At 39.0% G+C, this 23,017-nt stretch overlaps 1 protein-coding gene across 1 annotated transcript; it reads left to right on the top strand.

Annotated features, from left to right (window-relative positions):
- Positions 1–22,345, top strand: LOC311296073 (uncharacterized protein). Its single transcript, XM_084417727.1, has 5 exons — positions 1–140; positions 9,665–9,809; positions 17,679–17,750; positions 20,652–20,742; positions 21,747–22,345. The coding sequence occupies exons 3-5, from the start codon at positions 17,687–17,689 to the stop codon at positions 21,880–21,882; spliced, it is 291 nt and encodes a 96-aa protein (XP_084273853.1). The 5' UTR covers positions 1–140; positions 9,665–9,809; positions 17,679–17,686; the 3' UTR covers positions 21,883–22,345.
- The last annotated feature ends 672 nt before the right edge of the window (positions 22,346–23,017 follow it).

Below are 23,017 nucleotides of genomic sequence, written 5' to 3'. Positions count from 1 at the left end.
GAGACGCGCAAAAGAATCAGAAGTTAAACGCAAAGGTAACGCGGCGCTCTCTCAACAGAAGCAGCAGCAGTTTTTACTGTAACCGCTCGGAGTTTCCCCACGAATGCAAGAGGAACCCGGCGTCTAGAGCAGAATGAATGGTTAGTATCGATATTACTTTTTTTTTAAATTATTCTACGAAAAACACTTTGCAAGATGCGTTAGATGTTTATCGTAGTCGCTCTGAGTTTAAATTCGATTTTGCTTTGATGTGTAAAGACGGATTCTGGAATAACAAACCGTTGAGAAAGCTAATTATTATAGAAATTCAAAATGATTATTTTAGAGCACTGTTTTATAGTAGCCTACTATCGATTTTGTGTATTCACGCATGCTTGAACTTTTTTTTTTTTAATATGATTCTGTTGATTTCTCTTAATTCTGATTCTTCTTGTGAAACACACCTTTATTATATTATAAAACATATTTTCAACGTAATCTAGATCATATTAAAACCACCGACCCGTTCAGTTAGTAATCAAAACAAGATATTTTGTTGCAAATATTTAAATATAAATATTTAATATATAATATTATATAGTATTTAAATATAAATATACAAAGATTTATTATCATCCCATGTGAAAATCTTCTGCATTTTGTCTGTTTTTGTTCAATTTTTGTTCGATTTGACGCGTGTTGTAAAGTTGTGACAGCCGGTGACCTGTGTCAAGCAGTTGTGTGTTTGTTTTTTCCTCATTAATCATTTGCAGACTTCCATATGCATGTTTAAACGCAGCTCATAAATATAAATAATGCTTGTATTAATATTAAATTTACATCTTGAGAGCTGGGCTATCAAGAAACCTGAGTTCAGAAAAAAAGACTCATTTAGATTGCAATGCAAGACTTTGATGTCTGAGGGTCTTCAGATGTTTTTAATTAGGACCTGTAAAAAAAAAAAAATCAGTCTGTCCTGTTCTCTAGGGCGATGCTTTGAAAAAAAAAAAGAGAAAAAAAAAGCCAGGAGAACACAGAAAGTCACTTCAGTGGAGGATCGTCTAATCAAATTTTTATAGCGTTTTCTCATTTTTTTTCCCTCTCTCTGTACCCTCCCTCCCTTCTTCGCTTTCTTGATCCCGGTGAACGAGTTTCTCTTTGTCTGCCTCTTTGGTAACCACACCTCCCCCCAAAACACAGCCGGCTCAGACACCTGAAGGCTAGACATAATGATCAACGCAGTCCCCATGAGTCTGGATGCCTGCCAGTTGTTTTCGCTCTTTTTTCACTACTTTGTCTCTTCTTCTGTTTTTTCCCCTTGCATCTTTTGCCCTGCTTAATCAAGGGGCCGGCATGCAATGTTGGGGGCCAGTATGCAGTATATGAGGGGCCAACTCTTCTGCAATGTATGGACCAGGGAGAAAGAAGTCTGGCACACATGCGAGGAGAAGCATGAACAACAATGTCTCCTTGTGTGTGTGTGTGTGTGTAAGCGGGAGTCTTTATTCAACCGTGCTGTTCAAAATTGCATATCAGGCTTTTCTTTACCATACAACACCTGTCAACTTACAGTATTCGTGTGCTTAAAAAAAAGCAAAGATTTATTTTTAGCCATGTTTTGTGACTCTTTTTCAGTGGATAAGAGTGAGCGTTGGATTTTCAGCTTGTTTAAGTGCTTTGTCTGTGTAAGATTAGGTTTACCTCATCTGAAATTACATAAACTGAGGCGTAATAATGCAAGAATGAATGTCGCGATGAGGAAAGCTGTAAGATTTTTGCACAGTATCCTAATCCTAAGAATTATATTTTGAGGACTGTTTAAAATCGACAGACTTAACATCTAACAAAATTAAAATTACTAATAGGGGAGGGGAGGGGGGGTAATGTTAATGTTTGTTTTGATTTCAGTGCAGGATTCAGATGATTTAATGAGAAGTTGGATACTGATGTGTTAAAAAAAATTGTAATTCATTTAAAAATTAAATTTGTATATGTTTTGCTGCTTTCCACACTCATAACTCTGAATATTACTCGCACATATGAATATCATTACATTTGGCTTGCATTAGCGTCTGTTTCCTCGTATTTTCATAGAAACGTGCTTCCTGAAATCAGTGTCCCATTTTGTCTCTAGCTAGTGCACTTTGATTTGCTCGACGTGCGATATTTTGGATGAAGTCTGCTTGTGTTTTCTCACAGAGCTCAGAGCCGACATGTTGGGAGTACAATGGCACTAAGTAGACGGCAGATCCTTTCTTTCTCGCTCTCCTCCTCTGCCATAAGCCTTTTAAGGGGCGTAATAAAAGGTTCAATAGAAGCAACAAGCTGTTTTTTTCTCTCCTCTCACGCGTTCTTTAGGCATTCTACCTGCGCATGAATAGGAGGCCACTGAGACCCTCTGACAGAGGAAGAGTGTTTATTGAGGGCTAAAGGGCTCAATACAATCAGACAGCCTCACGTAGAGAACTGCACGGCTTGGGCGAGAGGCCATGGGCGCGAGTTCTCCCTAGTGTCACACCCATTGACTCCGTTTGAACCAACGTTTTTGAGCTGCTGAGGGGAAAATCGTATAGCAATGCACATTGTGGATATAGATATCAAGTATGTTTTTAATAGATGTACTATCACAAAGACTTAAAATAAAGGTTCTTTATTGGCGTGGATGGTTCCATGAAGAACCTTTAGCATCCATGGAACCTTTGCATTACACAAAAGGTTGTTTATAGTGGAAAACGTTTTTTTTAGATTATTAAAATAATGGTTAATCTATGACATCACTGAGAAACCTCACTTTGGGAATTTTTAAGAGACTATTTTGAAGGGCCAAAATAGAAGTTAAAGAAAAAAATCAACTCATATCTGAATATTGGCGTGAATATGTCCTTTTAAATGTCTAAGATGGTTAAAGGAATTATTCAGCTAAAAATTAAAATGGTCATCAAACAATTTCAAAATATATTGGAAATTCGTACACAGTATCAGTACAATTAGAAGTTAAAGTAATCCATTAAAGTAATCCATAAAAGTAATCCATACGTACGAAGGAATATCATCTTATGTTTAGCACACATACACAATTTCAATTTGGTATGTATAGAAATACCATCCATTATGTCAGCTAAGCTTAAACCTTGCAGCCCAGCATTAAAAGAAAATATGTAATAATATTTATGCTCGCTGAATTATGGGGTGGAATTTGAATGGAGGGTTCTTGACTTATTCCTCTTGCGCTCAGTGTGAAAGCGCGTTGCCGGCTAGAGGTTAATTGTTTTTAGATCTTTATGTGTCAAGAGAAAATGGAGAAACTGGTGCATAATTGAGCTCCTGGTCGTTTGAGTGATTATGGATTAACGCGCCTCTCCAAAGGAGAAAGACAGCGAGGGAAGGAGAAAAAAGAGAGGACGAAAAGACCCATGTTGTGAGCTGCAACCACAGGGGTTGTCTGGCCTTTTCAGAGCAAGAAGGAGTGGAGGCTTGTTTAGTCAGAGTCCCTTGGAGGCTTGACCTTTGACCTGTGCCGTGCTCCAGGTGCAGGTCAGTTCTCCACGGTGTTCGTTGCACACACACACACACACACACACACACACACACACATTCGGAAGGGCTGAGGGTAATGATGCATGATCTTTTGTTTTTTGTTTGTAAGAGGTGTGGCTGAGCCCAAAAGGGTTGCAAGGGTGGGCGGAAGAACGTACTTATCCTGTAGTATTTGTTAAAACACCCTTGAAGTTCATGGTTTAAGAACGGAGGGCGCAGCTAAAGATAATGCAGCGTTGTAATATTCATGAATGCATTAATCAGGAGGTTGTCATGTATAATTATTACAGTGTTTGATAATGCCAGAGCAAATCACCTCAGGCAGTGGTGATTGCTGCCTGATGCTATTAATGTTCTTTAATAAAATGCCCGTGTGGGCCGAACCATCAACGCAGCCCGGTAGTTAAGTGCTGTAAGGTTAATGAGGCAATTTACATACGTTCTGCCGCCATCTGGACGCAGTAAGAGACAGCTGCTTGCTCTTATTTCATACTGTGTTTTGGGAGCTAACCCGCAGAAATGTCATTCCAGTACATGCAGAGAGCTTGTTGAACACTTTTGACTTTTGTCCCGTCAACACGAATGAATTCTGGTAGAGATCCGCTATGCTAATGAGCAGTTTTGCTTCTCAGTTGCAGTTTTCATTTGTAATCCTCCACACAGTAGCTGACTTTCAAAAAGGAAAAAAAGAGGAACTGATTGGTTTTTAATTTGTTTTTAGTAGTGTATGCTCTTTTATTTTTTGCTTTAGCATGTGGTATCTGTTATACATACAGTTACTTGCTATAATTAGGTATGCGAGAAATATGCAAGCATAAAATACAAGAGCTTTATATTCATTGAGCTCACTGTACACGGCATGTACGTGCTTAGATAAGTCTTTAATGGTTTTATAAGTCATCAATCACTGATTAAATGAAAGTGAAGAAAACTGAAGTTGCGTAATTAAAACTGGAGGAACTCTTAAAGATATGACTCACCATAAACTTAAATTTCACCAATATCCCATGTTTTTTTTCTGAAGCTCTTTCACTTAGTGGTTTTCAAAAAAAATATTTAGCTGCCAGACCACTTAAAACAGGAAAATAGGAATTGCAGACCTACTAGCACGCTTGCTACCTCAAAACAATTACATACTGTTTTAAGTAGTGTACAAATTATCCTTCATTTATACCTTTAATCTTGAAATTCTCTTTTTCTGATCAATAATGTTGCCAGATGGCCATTTTGTTCTTATTTAATTGACATGACCTGGACTGCTACTTTTAGCTAAGGAGCCAAAATGCTAAGCTAAAAAGTTCGCTAGCTTAAGCTAAGACCTTGCGCATGTACAACTGTTAGAAGTTAGACAAACATTTTTATCAGAAATTGAAATCACTTCATGCTATCAGTTGATTGATTAAATGTTGGTACTTTTCAACAATAAGTCTTGAGAAGCCAATTGACTGGCGGACCATTTGCAGTCTTTCACATACTTCCATCGAAAACAGTTTGAGAAGCGCTACTCTAACAAGATGTTCCTAAAGCCTTTGAAACGATGCTGCATCTTTATTTTCTTGGTCAGCCAGCATTTTCACCAAACAGCATTATACCAATTGCAGTCGCTATCTTTCCTTAACAGCAGCGAGAAAAAATGATACATGGATCATTTCACAACGCTTCCTCCAAGGACTGGACAAAGAACAGCCACTCTGCAATCGATAACCAACGACCGCGGGCTGTTAAAGATTTGCAGTTTGGATTCGAAATAGGTAGACACAACCAGGATCCCCTCTGACAGCTGAAAGCAAATAACTGTTACTGGGCTATCCGTAAAATTGCTGAGATGGACCGTGAAAGGGAAAGGCAGAACTGTGGAGTTGGTGGATTCCTGCTGGCTCTGTTTCAGCCATGGTAGACTGACGGGTTTAAGCAACGAGCATTGAGGGCTTGCCGGTGAAACCTGACTGCGTTTTCCGGCAGGCCGAGAAGGTGGTGGAATTAATTTGCTGTCTCCTCTGTGTGCCTATTGAGAGCTTGATTCTCCGAGCTTCGCTCAATCTCGGCGATTAAAAAGTGATCCTGCTCAACAACGACTGTGTTAGAGTCAGCGGACGTGTTTGTTCCAGTTAGAAAATCGTGGAAATAGGAACATGGGAATTAACTCTTATTGTCAGAAGCTCAATCCGAGATGAAAGCCGTCGAATGCACAGTTTTTACAAATTCAGCATTTGTCCGGTTGTGTGGCTCTATCAAAGCAGAGCTGCACCAGGGAGCCTTTATTTGCCGTCAATTGTGCTGCAATCCCTAAAAGATATAGTATCATTTTATTGTTCGGCTGCTCCTCATTTCAACTCGAGACTCTGTTGTGCGATCCATTCAGTCAAATTCTAGGGACCGTTCCAACTTTCAAGTTGCGGTTCATTCATTTAATGTCTTTGAACCCTATTCATGTGTTTGCAAAGTGAGCTAAAGACCTGCGAGCTGTAAACTTCAAAGCACTTCCATATTGTACTTATTACAAGAAGTGCATCCAAGCATTAGTGGCTCTCGTATCCAAAGCATTTATCCACAGCTAGCAGAAAGGAAGCTTAAGTTGGCAAGCCATTGGCATCAACAATTTGTGCTACATTTTGCAACCCTTCCGCCATGAATATACCACCAGAAGGTTACTTTGTGTTATCAATATGGTGGCACAGTTTAATTTAGCCAAGTTTAGCCTTCACCTTCAGTTTTAGGGCTCTCACAGTTGTCCTAATGACATGTAATGGTGGATAAATGGGGAAGAGTGATGGCAATCGCTTTCTGACCTGACTGAGATGGTTTGCAAGATGTGCCAGTTCATACGTAAGAACATTGATGCCGTTGTTTGGTTTTCCCGTGGTACTAGATTCCAGTTTGATGGATGTTTAATTGAGACATGGTGGACAATGAACTTGAAGCCCCCAAGGGACCACTCAATTAGTTTAGCACCATTGCCGAAGCCTCCCTGTTTTGTCAATGCGAGTACTGGGACTAGTAATCTCAAGAGGTTTTCACGATCTGTTTACGAATACATCCAAACTCCCTGTGGTCCTGCCCTGGTCACCTCCTAATTTGAGTTAAACAGTCCTTTTAAAAAACATTAGTGCTGGAGTAAATTTGGCGTGTGGCCATTGTCAAGGTCCCCCCATTGACTTGTGGCATTGCTTTTGTTACCATTTGCATTAGCATAGCTTTAGCTTGCACCTGAAATCAGACCCCCTTAGGGTTCCAGTTATTAAAGTTGACTTGTCAGTGAAACATTTCACCATTTCAACATTTCTTTCTAGTAAAGGAAAATGGACATAGACTTTTTTTTTCTTCTCAGCAGCGATTATGTATTATATTTAACTGTATTGAATTTCCTCAGGCCTAAATCTTTATTTTGTTAAAAATTGTTAAATATTTATATTGTTTTGTTTTTTTTAGGTAATAATGCATGTATTGATGTAATAAAATATGATTGATTTGGAAACCACCAACAATTTTGCAAAGAAGTCACAGTTTAAATTTTGGATGGGAAAAAGTATGAGCTAAAGATCAGAAAAGTCAAACCTGTAAATTATTAGATATGTGTTTTTCAAATCCTTCTTATGTTAAATACTAAGAATTTTAAGTACTATCTTGAATGAATTATTCCACTCAAGGTTTATCTAGGGATTGCCTGAGGATTATTATGGAGTTAGCACAACCACTTCAGGAGCGCTCATCTTCAGTCCAAATATTTCTCTTCCTACTCATGTGTACAAGTAGATCTGAACAATATGTCTTGAGTTATGAAAAATGCTTGTGATTTAAATATCTGCAAGTACAGCCCCTACATGCTCAAAATGTCTGCAAGTAGATGAGCGCAAATGCTTCTAGCAATGCAATCTTTGCAATCTCAGCATTGCCACAAGGGGAGCTATAGCGAGCATTGGCATAAACTGTCTTCTTCTACTGTAATATTGGACACATCTCATGTTTATAGCTAGCTACCCGAGACATTTGTAAGTAACTACGTAATGCACATGCCTTGTGTATTTTTCTGGTCTACTCATGCTGTTAGGATTTTGCATGGATCAAATTTATAATATTTATACCTCAGCGTGTTGTTGAAAGGTCTGCCTGGACTAATATACAAGACTACTATAAACATGGCCATTAAAATAAAACAAACCATAAAATTTATACTCATCATTGCCACAAGCGGCATTACAATGTGCATTATCTTCAAGTGTGTCGATTTGTTTACAACTAGCTATTACACGGTTTAAAAAAAATTGACAGTTCTTATCTTAATCGCATTTATACTTATTATTATCTAGTTATTTTTAAATTCAAGTGTCCTTGTAATATTTAATCAAAAACAATAACTTTCCCTCCCTTCTCTTATTTATGACTTACGATATCTCAACAATTAGCAAACAATTATCCAATCAAATCCCGATAGACAAAATCAAGTCCAGCCCTACATTTATTCTTGTTTGCAAAGTCATTTCACTAGTATATACGTCACAATCGGAATTTACTTTAATACCAACTTTAATGGCAATAACATTTAAAGGTAACTCTGTCGCCCCCTAGAATACTGAGGTGTGTTACCACTAAAAGTTACCCAAGAACGTATATTATGTATGTACAATGCATCTGCATACTTAGTTTCTGGCCTGCCCTTGCCTTTTGTACCAAATTGATGTTCCAAAAATATAGGCTACATAATGTGAATGTTAATGCGAATGTTTTAATGCGAATGTTCATTTATATAACGTATAATTATAAAATGCTCTACATGTTTGTTTTTGAACGTGTTTTTAATTCATTTAAATATGTTCAGAATCTGTCTGCATCTTTCCCAAGACAAATGGCTACCATAAACATGGTCATTAAAATAAAACAGGCCATAAAATGACTATTTAAATTAAAACCAGGGAAATGGTTGTTATGATCTAACGACGAAGGGAACAACTGTGCCACAGGCACAGAGAGACACATCTATACAGACTAACCATCTTACTTGAATGTCTACCTTGTAAATGGCATGTTATGTATGTATGTTGAGGAAAAATAAAGATCCACATTAGGGTTATAGTTGTCGGCGTAGCATGTTTTAGCCTTGAATGTTTGCTCAAGGCGGATGCTAGTTGAGTTAAGCGATGCATAGCTGAATCCCTGACTCTCTACGTATCTTTCTCTCGTTTTTGGAGGGCTTGTAAACTGGCGGTCGCCTCATCTCCTAACCCCTTTTTGAAGCCCCCTCTGGTATTGCTGAGTTGACAGAAATGCAGGAATGGTAGGAGCTTGAAAACGAGAGACCCTCCCCGTCGCGCACTATCTCACTTTTCACACTGTCTTTCCCTCTCTCGTTTTTTTGCCGAGCCTGTACAGGCATGCCTGTCAACTGAACGGAGGGTGGATGGGGGCGCTGAGGGAGAGGAGTGGTCTGGGGTGAACAAAGGAGCACTGTCACCGCTTTTCAGGGGTTCTGGGCTGTGCAGGGTGAACGGAGAGCTGGGTGGGGGGTGGCGAGAATGGCAATTAAATATGGACGGGCGAGCATTGAAACCGAACATAGAGAAGGACAAGCATTGAGTGTTCACACATATAGTCAAGCTCGAAACGGAGACTGTGGAAGCTCTATGTTTGTCGCTCATTGTGCAATATTTGCCCAACCCTTTATCTGTGCAGCTGTGTCCTAAAAAAAGAGAAAGAGCGCGTTGAATAGCCGCACAGCTGCTGGCGATTTTGATGAGCGTCTATTACCACTACAGAGTCATCCTCTTGCGCTGAAGTCACCTCTCCACACAGTGTAATATAGAGCAGGGCAGGGCTAGATCAGGGCAAATGTTTGATTTGTCAAGCCTCGCTCATCCTTTCAGAGCAAAAACACAGCTGGTAGCCACACAGTCACGACCCCGATGACTGGGAGGTGTTGTACTGTCATGACTTTTCTCTGTAATACTCTTTGTACGTCTTGCGGGTGCTGCGGGAAAGATAACGAAAAGTATTTTAATGTAATGATTGGAATCCGCGACCTCGTCTCATCTTGTCAAATTGAGTTTTTTAAATGAAATGCGCTGCCTTCTGCTTTCGCCTGACTTTAGACAGTTCCATCTGGTGAAACGATTTCCTTATCATTCTTCCTTCCCCCTCCCTCTGCATTTCATAGGTTATCAAGGCGCCAGAAACAGAGCGAGGGAAGCTGTGAGAAGATGCAATGCTAGGAAGTCTTTTAAAACCTGGTTCTTCTGGTGACTTGGCAGAGCTCAACCGTGGAAAGTCAGACCGTTGAAGGCCGAAGACGACCGATAAAGGTAACGAATTTACTTCTGAGGGTTTGTGGTGAAGTTAAAATGTACGTTCTGTGTCCTCGAATGGCTCCTCGTTACCATCTGCAAACGTGTGTATGTATGTGTGTTGGGCATTTTGCCATGTGATCCAGGTGCAGAACATGTCGTTTCATCTCCGGCTCATCCTGCACACTCAGGCGTCAGTTCCTTGACTCATTATCTGTGCCTTCATCTAACCTCGTCATGTTAAACCGACATCTGAGACTCCCTGTATTTTACTCACTGCAATTACCTCACCGCAAGACACTATCACTGCTATTATGAAAGAGTCTGGAACAATATGTCATCTTTAGGGTTGAGATGCAGTGCAAGAATTTAATTTTCAAATATAGGTATTCCACAACCTTTGCTGACTATGAAGATGTCCGGCATGATGTGAAAGTTGGTTTTCAGGTAGTCTGAAAGAGCAACAATTAAACATAAGCATGCAATGATTTGTAATTATCAACAGTTCAGCCAAAAATGAAATTGTCAAACCTGCATGCTTATTTTCTGCCGAACACAAAATAATAATTTATGAAGAACCTTCATAGTGAACTTGTCTTTTGAACTCCAAAAAGTACAAAGAAACACCATAAAAGTCATCCATACGAATCGTGTGCTATGAAGCCTTCTGAAGCCATATGATTCCGAAATTTAAGCTGTAATTCACTGAAAGTTTTGTCGCTGGTCTGAGATATTGACAACTTTTGTGGTGTTTTTGTCCTTTTTTGAGCTTGACTGGCAGTCGTTGTAAAAACGTGGTGTTCCACAAACAAAATAACAGCGCGACGGATCTGGAAAGACATGAAGGTGAGTAAATGACAGAATTTTAGTTTTTCCGGTGGACTACTCGTTCAAGTTTAAATGTTGCTTGTGTACATGGTTTTTACAGCCCTTACCCTTAAAAAAAAAGTGTTTGCTTTTCTCCAGGGCCAAAAATGTTGCATTGTGCTGCCAGTTAGTATTCCCAAGACGAACTCTCAGCCACTTAAACTAAGAGCATTCTTTATCCATGCTAAAAGCTTGAGTAAATGATCTCTAGTCTGTCAAGTGGTTAGACAGACTGGCCCTGTAGGATTATAGGTAACACAGTTGTAAATGCTGAATGGCCGGAAGGCTATAATTTCTCCTTCCTTTTCTATCCCCCGTCGGACCCCACCCTCCCTCGCTCTGGTCTGTTGTAAATGTCCCAGCAGACTTTGTCGGGAGACTAGTTAAAGACACTGGCTGTCTCTTTTCCAGTGGACACTTGCTACATTATCCTCGCTCCGCCCTTTTGTAGACCCCCACACGCCTCAACAAGTGTTTAAAAGCTACTTTTATTCCCTCCAGCGACAACCTCTCCAGCTGTTGTCTTCCTGGAGGTGATTCACTCGGCCGTTTGATTCCTTTTCTCTCGCACCTCTGCCTCATCCTCTCCTGCTGGGTTAACAACGCACCTCCGGCCTTTGACTACTGTCGCATGGCAGGTGAATCCAGCAATTTCAAGTGGACTTGAAAGCAGGGGGTGGGGTCTGTCATTGAAAGCACTAATTGAGAATGCGATTTTAGATCTTTCTCAGTTAGCATAATCTACCCCTTTTTTGTAAAAGTTTTCCCTCATGTCTCTACTCCCATGCTGGGAAGTCCCAAGGTCCACTCACCCTATTCTGCGTACGCAGCAGGTGGCTAGTGGCTAGCATGCTAGCTGTTTTTTGCGAACCTAACAGTGCATTACATGCCGAATTAGCAGACACGGGCCTCAGAGCATTTATAAAGTCACACTGTGGAGAGATGGCTAACGTTGTCCTTTGGTAATTGGCACAAGCTTGGTGGGATTTAGAACTGTCAAGGAGGATTTTAAGGAGAGTTGAACTATATGGCAGAGTGCTGATAGTTGAAAATTGTGTGATTTATACTCGCCTGATTACGTACAGTCACTGGTTCTTCGCATTTGCCTATAGTATGGTAGTATGCTCTACACAGTCTTCGTCTCTCTGTCCAGATGTATGTGATACAATGCATAATTGAATATTTGAAGTATAAAATACACATTGCACGTCACCTCTGAATCTTGGAGCAAATGCACAACGTCGATGCCAATTGTAGTCTGATAAACATTTACACATACTGGGTGAGGCTGAGGTAAAATCACATTATCAGATCTGTTAGTCTGACTTTGTGAAGTCTGACTGATATGATTTCAGTCTGACGTAACATTTGCTTTAGTCTGACTAAAATCGTGCATGTAAATTTACTGATTTCAACTTGAGAACAGTATAGAAAAGAAAGGAAAGGCTGAGGAGAAAAGGAAGGAACAGCTTTGAAACATCCAACCGTTGCTGTAGCTCAACTGGCTAGCATTGCGCTAGCAATGACAAGGTCATATTGTCAAATGTTTATCTTAAATAATGTATGCAAATGTCATAACACACCGATAGGCTACGAAGCATATTCATGATTAAACATCCTCTCCTCGCATTCTGTAACAAATCCTTTTTGTTATAAACCATTGTGCGATTAAATTGTTTTTGGTATAGGTTTAGCATTTTTAGCTATCATTTCGAAGCATTCCTCGCATTCCATTCATTCCTAAGGGATCGAATTGACCCGCGAGGCAAGGATTTGTTACTCTTTTTTAAAATATTTTTTATATTACAACCACATAAACTCCTTGAATCCAGTTTTTTTTTTTTTTTTTTTGCGAATTCGTGGTTCAAGTGCGACAGAAGTCCTAAGGTGTTAGACTCCTCCGATGAACACTCAATTTTAAAAATTTTTAACAGAAATTAGTTTCTGGTCAAAATGACCCGAGGGAAGGATGAGGGTTTATTGAGGGTTTATTGAGAAATGTAATTGCATATTGTCCGGAAATTGTGTGCATTTACGTAAATGAGGGAATAGTTTACCTGCTACTTCACAGAATGCTAAATGAGCGTGTTTCTATGGCCCATGCTAATTATGTAGCTCTGCTTCAGGACCTGAGTGATAGTTACCGGTATGAAATCTGGACAGCTTTACTACCTCCGAGAACAGTGCCAGGGCCACGGGCACTTGACCAGAGAGAGATTATCTGGGCTTTCTTTCCTCCCTGCCTGCCAATATAAGCACAGCCAGCCATTTCACTTATCACCGGAGGTTAAAAACTACTGGCTAACCACATTGTGTCTCAATCTTCATGGTTCGTACTGTAGAGCTTGAAATGATCGTAGCATTTCAGGGAAACCTGGATGGAATTTGAGAGCGTTATTCCTACTGGGTTCATGAACCGCTTGAAATCCTTGGCTCTGTGGAGGCTTGTTTTGGACACAATGGCGTTCAGTACATTCCCCACTTGTTTCTTTCATAAGGTGCTGAACCTTCAGGTGGACTGAAAGCTCTTTAGAGCCCAGGGTTTGCGAGGGGACAAAAGACTCTTCACATGACTGTATTGATAGAAAAGACCTGGGAAATCTCCTGCGACGGCGTCCTTTCTTTAGGCAACATGCACATTGCCCTGTATTTTTTGAACTGAATATTAATAATCGCCACATAAATGAAGTGATAAGTCAAGGTGTCTGGCCCAAACAAGCAACATTGTAATCCAAGATTGATATAACGAGCAACGTTACAACAGGCCCTCCTTGCCTGTAATGTATTTTGAGAGATAAATGGTCTCAAAGAGATTAAGTCGGTACAACCACGAGCCAAAGCAGTATAAAATGTGTTCATCACACTCAATTTGCCTAGCAAATTTGTAGCCGTTAATGCTGCTGTGGGAAAATATATTGAGTTACTTACCACCTTGTGTCTTTGCTGCCCAGGAGCTGCTCACGCGAGTTCAGGGTCATTACCCTCGCTGTCAATGACAAATGGAGCTTGATAGCATCTGCGCTTAGCTACAATGGAAACAGATTAATACCTCGGGGTGAAACTTTGCATATTACGAGGAGGAAGGAGGGGGGCGTTTGCACCCTCTCTTGTTTTCTTTCGGCGTCCCGTGTTTTGCAGCCCGAATAGTTGTTGCTCTCAAATGAGATCGTTTTAATGGATCATTTGGAGATTTCGAGGGGAAACGGTTTGTTTGGATATGCTAAGAAGATGAACGCTTCTGAGACAAAGGATGAATCATTAAAGTAGGAAAAACACGACTATGTTCTTCTCCCGCTACCCTGCACTTTGCCTCCCGCTTCGTGACTGTCCCTGATATTGTCATTGTAAATTACAGACTATCAGGGGCCACGAAGCGTCTTGTTTTAGGAGACAGTCTTTTATTACAGCGTCTCAGAATTTATGACATCCTTTCATCTTAAAAACTTAACTCTGGATGCTCCCGCTTACAACCTATAACATTTTCTACCTCAAAGGTGTTTACATTTGCATGTAGGCCTGTGCATTTCATAGATGATTTTATCCAAAGTGACTTGCGTTCAGTGCATACTTCAGTGTGTTTGAGTGTTGCCTTCAATCATAGCCTTATCTCAGATTTTTTGTACTTTTGTCTTGGTTAATGTAGTTGTAAATGTTGGAATTGTCCATTTTCGATATAAGGTTTTAGTGTGTAATGGCTGGTTTTCAGTGTGGCGAATTTGTACTCTGTATAAATCTCAAATGAGGGAGGTTACTGCTGTTATGACGATGTACTTTCAAGTCGATGGCACACCCTGAGGATGGAGACAATTAAAACATCTAAAGCCTTGTTTAGACGGCTAATCTGGGTGGTCCAGAGCTTGGGCGACAAGTTACAACTGGTTAGCGCCACAATAAAGTCTAGAAAAATGAAGGCTGGTCTGGAGGACTCATGCCACTGTGGAGATATTTGAGGTTTTGATGTTGAATGAAAAGTTAGAAATTGGCTCCGACATTGATATTATTAAATTAAATGTATTTCTAGTCCCGTGGTGCACTGTAAGACTTCAGATGAGTTTGTGGGTGGTCCTCATTTAGGTCTCTGACTTGTGTATACATTAGCTTGTTGAAGACAAAAATTGTGAGCCACATGGAAGTTTCTAAAATAAAAATGTTCATCAAGTTGTCAAGTACGAGCAAGACTTGGAAAATGAAACTGGATGACTTCACAACATGCAATTCAGTGCATTACATCGGTGTTAGGGTTGAAGGAATCTATACAAATTGTGTAAATCTTTATTAAAACTGAAGGTTTTATATTCTAAAATCTGTATTTCAGTGTGCCTGGAGAACCAACATTCCATATAGAATTAGATTTTCAAATGTTTCTCCCAAACAGCAATGCGATTAAAGGCACAGCAGTGGAGTCTTCCATTGTCTTTCCCCCCAAATATCTCCTATAGAGTTTCAAAAGAGATCTCAGTAATGTCACAAACTGTGCTCAATTTGTCAAGATCCAAAAGTCTGCTGTCAAACGTCAGAATATTTCTTAATTTAAAATGATCCAAACTAATATTATAGATCTGATCTCTCTTACAACATGTCAACAATTGTCTCATTTGTCTCTATCTTTTCTTTTTAAAACGATTTTTAGAAGAAACGTTTGTGACGTCATGTGTGGGAGTTCCATTTTATCTCCTGAGCTCTGATCTGAGCAATGCATCCTCTTATTTTTTTATTAAATTTATAGGTCAAGGTCAATTTATTACATTTATTTTTCAGACATATTTTTGCTAAAATGCAGAATAGGCTGACTGGATGCGCAACATTACCCGCTAGCAACAATAATAGTCATTATTATTATTATTATTATTATTTTTATTATTACTCCTGTCCTAACTATGCTTAAATTTCACGTTTAACATTTAGATTTTTATTTTAAATTAGAAAACATATAGATGCAATATATTGACAACTCCTCTCTACAAACTTGACCTTAAATTGTTTTCAACAGAATTGCTATTTTTGTCCTCAGTATTTCAAAATGAATTTATTTAGTTTCAGCTCTTTAATCCAACAGCACCGCAGAGACGTCTGCGTTTCGCGTGTTGTCAGTTTCCTCGGTTCCTCTCTTTTCATCTTCTGTCACTGCTCCATGTGAGATTGGGCGTCACAGTGTTCTCACATGTACCTGGCCTTTGAGATATCAAAGGTTGACTGCCATCTGTCCTAGCAGGCTAACACAGACGCGTGAGACAGAGTTTCTCACTCAGGTGAAGCCGTCTGGCTACAACCAGCTTTATCTGTTACACACAGAGGTAGAATGTGTTACAGGAACACACTAGAAAACAGTTCAGCACAATGATATCTTACAGATAAATAGACATATATGACCAACAGAGACACTGATAACGGCACGTCACCCACAATATTCAGATTATCATAGGGTTTCGATGACTTTTTTTTTAAACATGCACGCTTCAACATGCGGTTGCAATTTCTTCAATGCGTGTAATTTTGAATAAGGAAATCCATGCATTTGAATTGCAATTGTGTATGCAAATTTTGGTTGAATCGGTTAAACTTGCAAAGGATACCGTAACCACATTGATAAGAACAGATATAATTTACCACTGCTACCTAGAAGAATTCAAATCAGTCATGAGATTCAATCCAAGTGGTTATTTTCAAACTGCCTTTTATATTGTTCTGTGATGTATTAAATAAATTTGTTAGACAACTAGTCGAACAATTTATGGTCTCAAATTATGCTGCAAAAATGTTTAATCAGTATTTGTTTTTTATTTATTTGTTTAATTATTAATTCATTTATTTGTATCTTTATCTTTTTTGTTTTATTCGCTTATTTTCTATGGAAGTTTGTTTCCGCCACGGAATAAATTTTTTTAAAAGATAATTGCGACTTTTTATCGCGCAATTCTCACTCTTTTCTTTTTTATAGTGTTTATATCCCACAATATTTACTTTTTTCTTGCAATTGCGAGTTTATATCCCACAATTCTGACTTTTTTGCAATTACGAATTTATATCCCACAATTCTGACTTTTTTCTTGCAATTGCGAGTTTATATCCCACAATTCTGACTTTTTTCTTGCAATTGCGAGTTTATATCCCACAATTCTGACTTTTTTCTCGCAATTGCGAGTTTATATCCCACAATTCTGACTTTTTTGCAATTACGAATTTCTATCCCACAATTCTGACTTTTTTCTTGCAATTGCAAGTTTAAATCGCACAATTCAGACTTTTTTCTCGCAATTGCGATTTTATATCTCGCAGTTCTGACTTCTTTTCTCTGAATTGTGAGATATAAACTTATAAAGTCCAATTATGAAGGGAACAAAGTATATATCACGCAATTGCGCGAGAAAAAAAGTCAGAATTGTGAGATTAAAAAGTCGCAATTACCTTTTTTATTTTTATTCAGTGGCGGAAACCAGCTTGAATAATTTATTTCATTGTATCTTTTATATTATGTTATATTATATTTGTTAACAAATATTATCTGAAAAATGCATTTGCATGAGAACCAAAATTGTGTGAGATATTACGACTTGTTTTCAGAGAATATATCCTTTTGAATGAAGTTTACTTTTCTTGCCCCATTGGCAGATTGTTTAAGCATAACTCTAACAAAACGTAACGATTTAGTAAAGCATATCTCCTGCCAAGAGACGGGAATCACGGGCTACCCTCACACTGACCCCTCCGAGTGTAGAATTTGTACACACTGTGAGTGTTTGCTAAAGGAAGTCCAGAAATCTTTCAACTTCCTTCCAAAGTGCTTGGAGAAATCCTTCATGTCCTACACACCCTTAAATAATTTGTTAGAAAAAGAGAGAAGACCCAGAATTCTCCAGCTCTGCAAACTCCACATGCACTTTTCCCTTTAAACTACAGATATGGGATCTAAATCTACCCAGTCTATAGTCAACTACCAAACATTTTGAAAGAGATTTGATAAAAAGAGCACAAGTTAGGCATTTTATTTATATTTTGGTTCTCTCTCCCTGTCTCTCTCAGGTCCAGACATGAAGGAGACCGCGTCTTGTCTGTGGCATCTCACAATGAGAAGAGCTTTCAGCGTGTCGCGAGGTAATTACTCTCCTTGAGGGAGGAGGGCGAAAGCTGTTTATTGTAATTATGTCAGAGAAATGAAGAAGCATGCTTGTGAGATGCTCAAACATTGTCTCAACATATTTGGGGGGGAATTTACCTGAGTTATGTGTCAGCATAATACCCAACATCACATTCCCAGCCAGCTATAACATTCAGTTGTGTTTAGAGCGTCAGGATAATGATGTGCTAACGCTTGTGAAACCGTATCGTAATGCGCGTGTGTGTGTGTGTGTGTGTGTGTGTGTGTTGTCTACCCTGAAGCCCTTGGCCCCATACACTCGACAGTGACCATTCCATCCACACAATAGAAAAATATCCTGCTTCTGTACATAACAACAGCTCTGCTGAAGTGGCGGGATTAGAACATGCCGGCCCCGGCCAGGGGTTGCCATGGGAAAGAACCTCCCTTCTTCTGGATCTGTTTTTCATTTACCCCGCCGGTCTGGGATTGAGGTTTTATGTGCTTACACTATCAATGTTTGGCCCATTAATTCACATCTGCAATTATAATGTCCAATTAGAGGCCAGGTTGGCTCGCCTTTTTTTGTTATGAAGTCAGAGGGGGTTGGAAAATAGTGCAGTTTTACACCGAAAGGGGTATTTGCTGGTATTGCGTTCCTGGTTATTTTATGCCCGGAGGCTAACAGTTAATTGTGAGTAGGTGATAGCAGGGTAGTAGAGATTGCAGAAAGAAATGAAGGAGGAAGTCACAACAGGAACCGATGTATTGAGGCACTTGAATGTAATGGCTTGCTAGATCGACCAGTGCAACATGCAGAGAAATGACAGTCAAAAACAAGGTTTTGCTACAGCAACCATAGTTCAACTGTTTTTTTGTTGAAAAAGCATAGTAACCTAGACTAACTACAAAAATATGTATGTATTGCGTTAAAACCATGATAACTTACTAAATTAACCATGGTTTTACTACAGTATTTGCAGTAAAACCACAATAACTACAACACTATGGTTTTGTTTTGGGGGGTTTTGTAGAAAAACCATAGTAACTACAAAAATAACCTTGGTTTTACTACATCACCAGAATCTTAACAATAGAGTTTGTAGTAAACCATAGTAAAAAATACAAACTTGACTATGGTTTTACTAGTACTGACTCATTTATACATTGAGGGAGAACATTTTGTTTCCAAAATTAAATCATTGGATTTTTATTGTCACTGGTGATGTCACAGCAAATTATTATCAGCACCACTATTAGACTTTGGGAAACCTAATAAAAACACAATAAAATATGATGTAGTACGTCTTAGGATATGTCCAAATGTATGAGGTCACACTGAAAACCTAGGTTTTATTTAAGCCTAGTGGGTTGCACATATGCTCTCTCTCTCTCTCTCTCTCTCTCTCTCTCCACAGTACCTACTGTATGAATAAAAATAGCCAAAAAAGCACTAGTGTGTATAATATCTCTCATCTGAGATGTTAGGATCGCAGCGGTAGGGGCTGTCGAGCCATGCGGTGCAGGCCTCTGAGGAAACCCTCGGCAAATGGATGTTCTCTTTCAGTGCACAGCAATAAATAATCCAGAAAAATGATCGTGTCTAAGGCAGAAGAGGTGGGAGACTAACGAGCCCGCTGTTACTCATACTGTCATTAGCTTCCTGCTCTCTAAGCCCCACCCACACCTCACTTGAGGGAAATTTAAATGCTAGTAACACAGAACACATCCCCTAGTGCTCCTGCTGCTCTGCTAGCTTAGCCGCTAATGTTGTGTTGTAATCTTAGCTCAATAGCCAAGGATAATGGGTGATGCAAGCACAAGCAGTAGACTCATTAAAGGTAGTGGTGGGCTTAGTGGTTAAAACAAATAGCCTGTATCTTATAATTGGTCTGTTAGCATAGAAATAGCATGGCTGCTAATCTTCAAGAGATCATTATGATTCTTTTTATTTTTTCATATGCTTTCTGCATGACTACTTCATTTTCAGATTTATAGATTTAAGTTCATTAGCGACAAGCGATATGTCTGTTCCAATTACCATTTTGAAGATGGCTTTTATCACTTTTTGCTTTATCACATCATGGCTAAAGTAAACCAATTATCAAAAAGACGGTTTTCAAAGGGGCTCTTTTAACGTAACGTTAAAAGTTCTATACAGTAAAGCTGCCATATTATCAGTTCACGTTCTCTCGCCGTTGTTTTTTTGTTGTTGTGCACATGACATTTCGCGATGTTTTTTTTATGCTAGCAACCGCATTGTCTCGAAATATTTCGCAATTCCAAAAATGTGTAAACGCGCACACACACACATAAACGTCATGGTCTGTAATGACATTTATGACTTCAGATGTCCATTATAGACTGATTTTCATGGTTATTGAGAGACTAATGTCGCATGCTTTGTTTGAAAACTCTTCATGCTTTTGACAGGCCTGCGGTCTTCCTGCCGGTCAGTAAGCTTTAGTTGGACCACTCATCCAAACACACGCACACACACCATTTGTTTGGTCCTCAGGGGTTTTAAAAGGCTGCATGGTTGGTGCACATCAGCACAGATACTTTTGTTTGCCTGATATGTGAGGAAGCTATGTTTTTCAGTATCACCAAAGCATGCAATTAGAAGCGGTGGCATATGTGTGTGTGCAATGTCCTCCTCCTTCGTCCTGATAGAGGCCCCTTGTGTGAAGATCTTACAGACCCAATTACTGTAATCACGATGATCAAAGGGAGGGTGTTGAAGAGAAGAGAGCAGCAGTCAAGTCAAAGTCTGGCTAAGTGTGTGTGTGTGTATCATTTGCGTGGGGGTAGGGGTGCGGTTTGCTGTTCGATTCACATCCATCATCTGTTTAATGTACGGATTCGTTTATACAACTCTCAATCTCTTTCTTTTTGTGTGCATGTGTGTGTCTTTGCAGATTCCAAGGTTGGTACAAGGGATACACTGGATGAGGTCGGAAGCCAAATCCCTCCTGGGCGGCTGACCCCTCTCCTGCACCACGGGAAAGGGTGAGCGTCGATGTTCGGGTGCACTCAGAAATGTTTCCGAGTTGAAAGTTTTACAGACTAAACAAAAGTAAATGTAATTTTTAAAGTCGGTTATATCAGTAGCCTAATAAAAACAGTTTTATTTTACATGGAATGGGTCGCCTCATGGAGGCCACCATTTTGAAAGATTTTCCTGCTGAAAACTACTCACTTAACCGTCCTATTATTAAAAACTTTTGCTTGCTAAATATATTATTCAATAGGACGGCAAATTTTTTTTGCATTTCAATCATGTTTTTGCTAACTAAACGCTTTTGGTTTTGCATCATTCTACATCCACACCACTAGGTGTCAGTATGTCATGTTAGGCATTGCAACCAGTACAATATAAACCCAAAAATTACTAAGTGCTCCTTTTAAAGTGCATCTTTTAAATAAGATTTCCAAGATAATAAATCGTATAATGCCCTATAATAAATCCTGTTCAGTATTAATTTAATTATAAATGACACATTTCATGGATCTTCCATATAACATCTGTTCTCTTTTCTTGTTTCCTTTTATTTATTTCTCTGTTTCTGTTTATTGTGTTATGCTTGCTTACACTTGGATTAAGGCCAGGTTGCTGTCTTGTGGATACTGAATCTAATCACCTTTTGTTAGCAAGACTTTGTTTGATTTATAGAGAATGCTTTTTATTAGGCCATCAAAAGAAATGAACACTTTTACATTTTGTATGTTAATTGTATTTTGAATTATTTGTATATTAATTTAAAAACTTGTATCATATTTTCAAGTGAAAAAGAACATTCATCTAGAAGTAATGGAGGGCAGGGCTTGAAGTGATAAATATTATTGGTTAATATGTTTGCCCCGCCCACATGGCCTTGGTTACATCAGTAAAGAAATTGATGCACAATAAGACAAGGCAAAAATGTCCAAACCATCAAAAGGTCATAAAGTTTGAGAGCAGAATTCAATAAGTTGTATTTTTGGAGTAGGTGACCTGTGATATGTCCTTTCAGCATTGAGAGGTGGGATGCACCCGCCCGCTGCTTGCCTTGTCTCCACAGCGACCTCTGCGCAGACTGTCAAGTCGACTCACCATCAGGCCATGTTTGCCTCAGTGAACATTCAACGCTGTCGGTGAGTTTGAGCTAAATAGAAAAAAACCATCGACCGTTGATTGTACCCTGCGGCCTCTCCCTACCGAGCCTTGCCTCTCCCTACCACCGGCAAAAGAGGAATTTAAGCATGGACTCCTGGAGACACGACGGCGCGGTCTTCCGATGCTAGCCTCGAACGACGCCTGAAAAGTTTGACTTTGAAAACTGCAACAAAGGTCACAATCAACATTCATTGCTGTCGGTGGGTTGGACTGTAAAAGAAAGCTCACTGAACAATGAATGCAACTGTGTCCCAGATTTCCTTCTCGCAAAGTGGCACCGGAGATAAATATTAACTGACAGAGCTGGATATACTCATTTGCTCGCCTCTCTGAGTTTGTTTGTGGCTCTTCGTGGCAAAGACGCAAATGGACTGAGAACACCATGTCAAAGGCCCCTTTAAGGCTGATGAATGTTTCCTTTGTATAATAAATAAAGACAAGACCTATCCAAACCCAGTCTAATCCTGTGAGTCTAAAATGTATTAACCGGAGCTGTGGTACAGTTGTTAAATTATTTTCGTGATTTGTTATCACAAATGTTTATCTTTTGGTCAATTCAACTTAGATAATTAATGTGATTCAGATAACATTATATTTTAAGTTTCTATTTATTAAATCAGTCTCCTTAGTTGTCATAACTCAATTTTTTGTATTTCAATGAACTCAAACATTTTAAGGCAACCAGGTAACTTACTTTTTTAAGTTAAACCAACAATAACTTTTTAAAGGACTGTTTTATGTCTTGATGGCTAAATGTTTTCTATATTTGCAATAATTTTAGGCCTAGGCCTATTATATAACTATATCCCCATATATATATATATATTAATAAATGATTATACATATGGTACAATGACATAAAAGTGTGACCCACAGAGTTTTAAATTTTTCATTTATAGCCATTTTTTACACAATGACCCAATATCCTGTCTAATAAATTTATTACATTTTTAATGTGTATAAAATAAATGTTTACATTATAAACATTTATGGCTGATGGAAACGTAGACTGAGACTGTGTGGTTAGGGGCTAAGTAAACAAGGTTATTTTGAAAACATCTTATAAAAGAGTTTTTGCAATTCACCAATAAATCCAAGGCTTGTGAGATCATAGGCTACACGACGCGT

This window comes from Rutilus rutilus (genome assembly GCF_951802725.1).
Source record: "Rutilus rutilus genome assembly, chromosome: 8".
In the NCBI taxonomy this organism is placed as follows: Eukaryota; Metazoa; Chordata; class Actinopteri; order Cypriniformes; family Leuciscidae; genus Rutilus; species Rutilus rutilus.
Note: the sequence above shows the minus strand (reverse complement) of the source record. Positions and strands in the feature narration are given on the sequence as shown.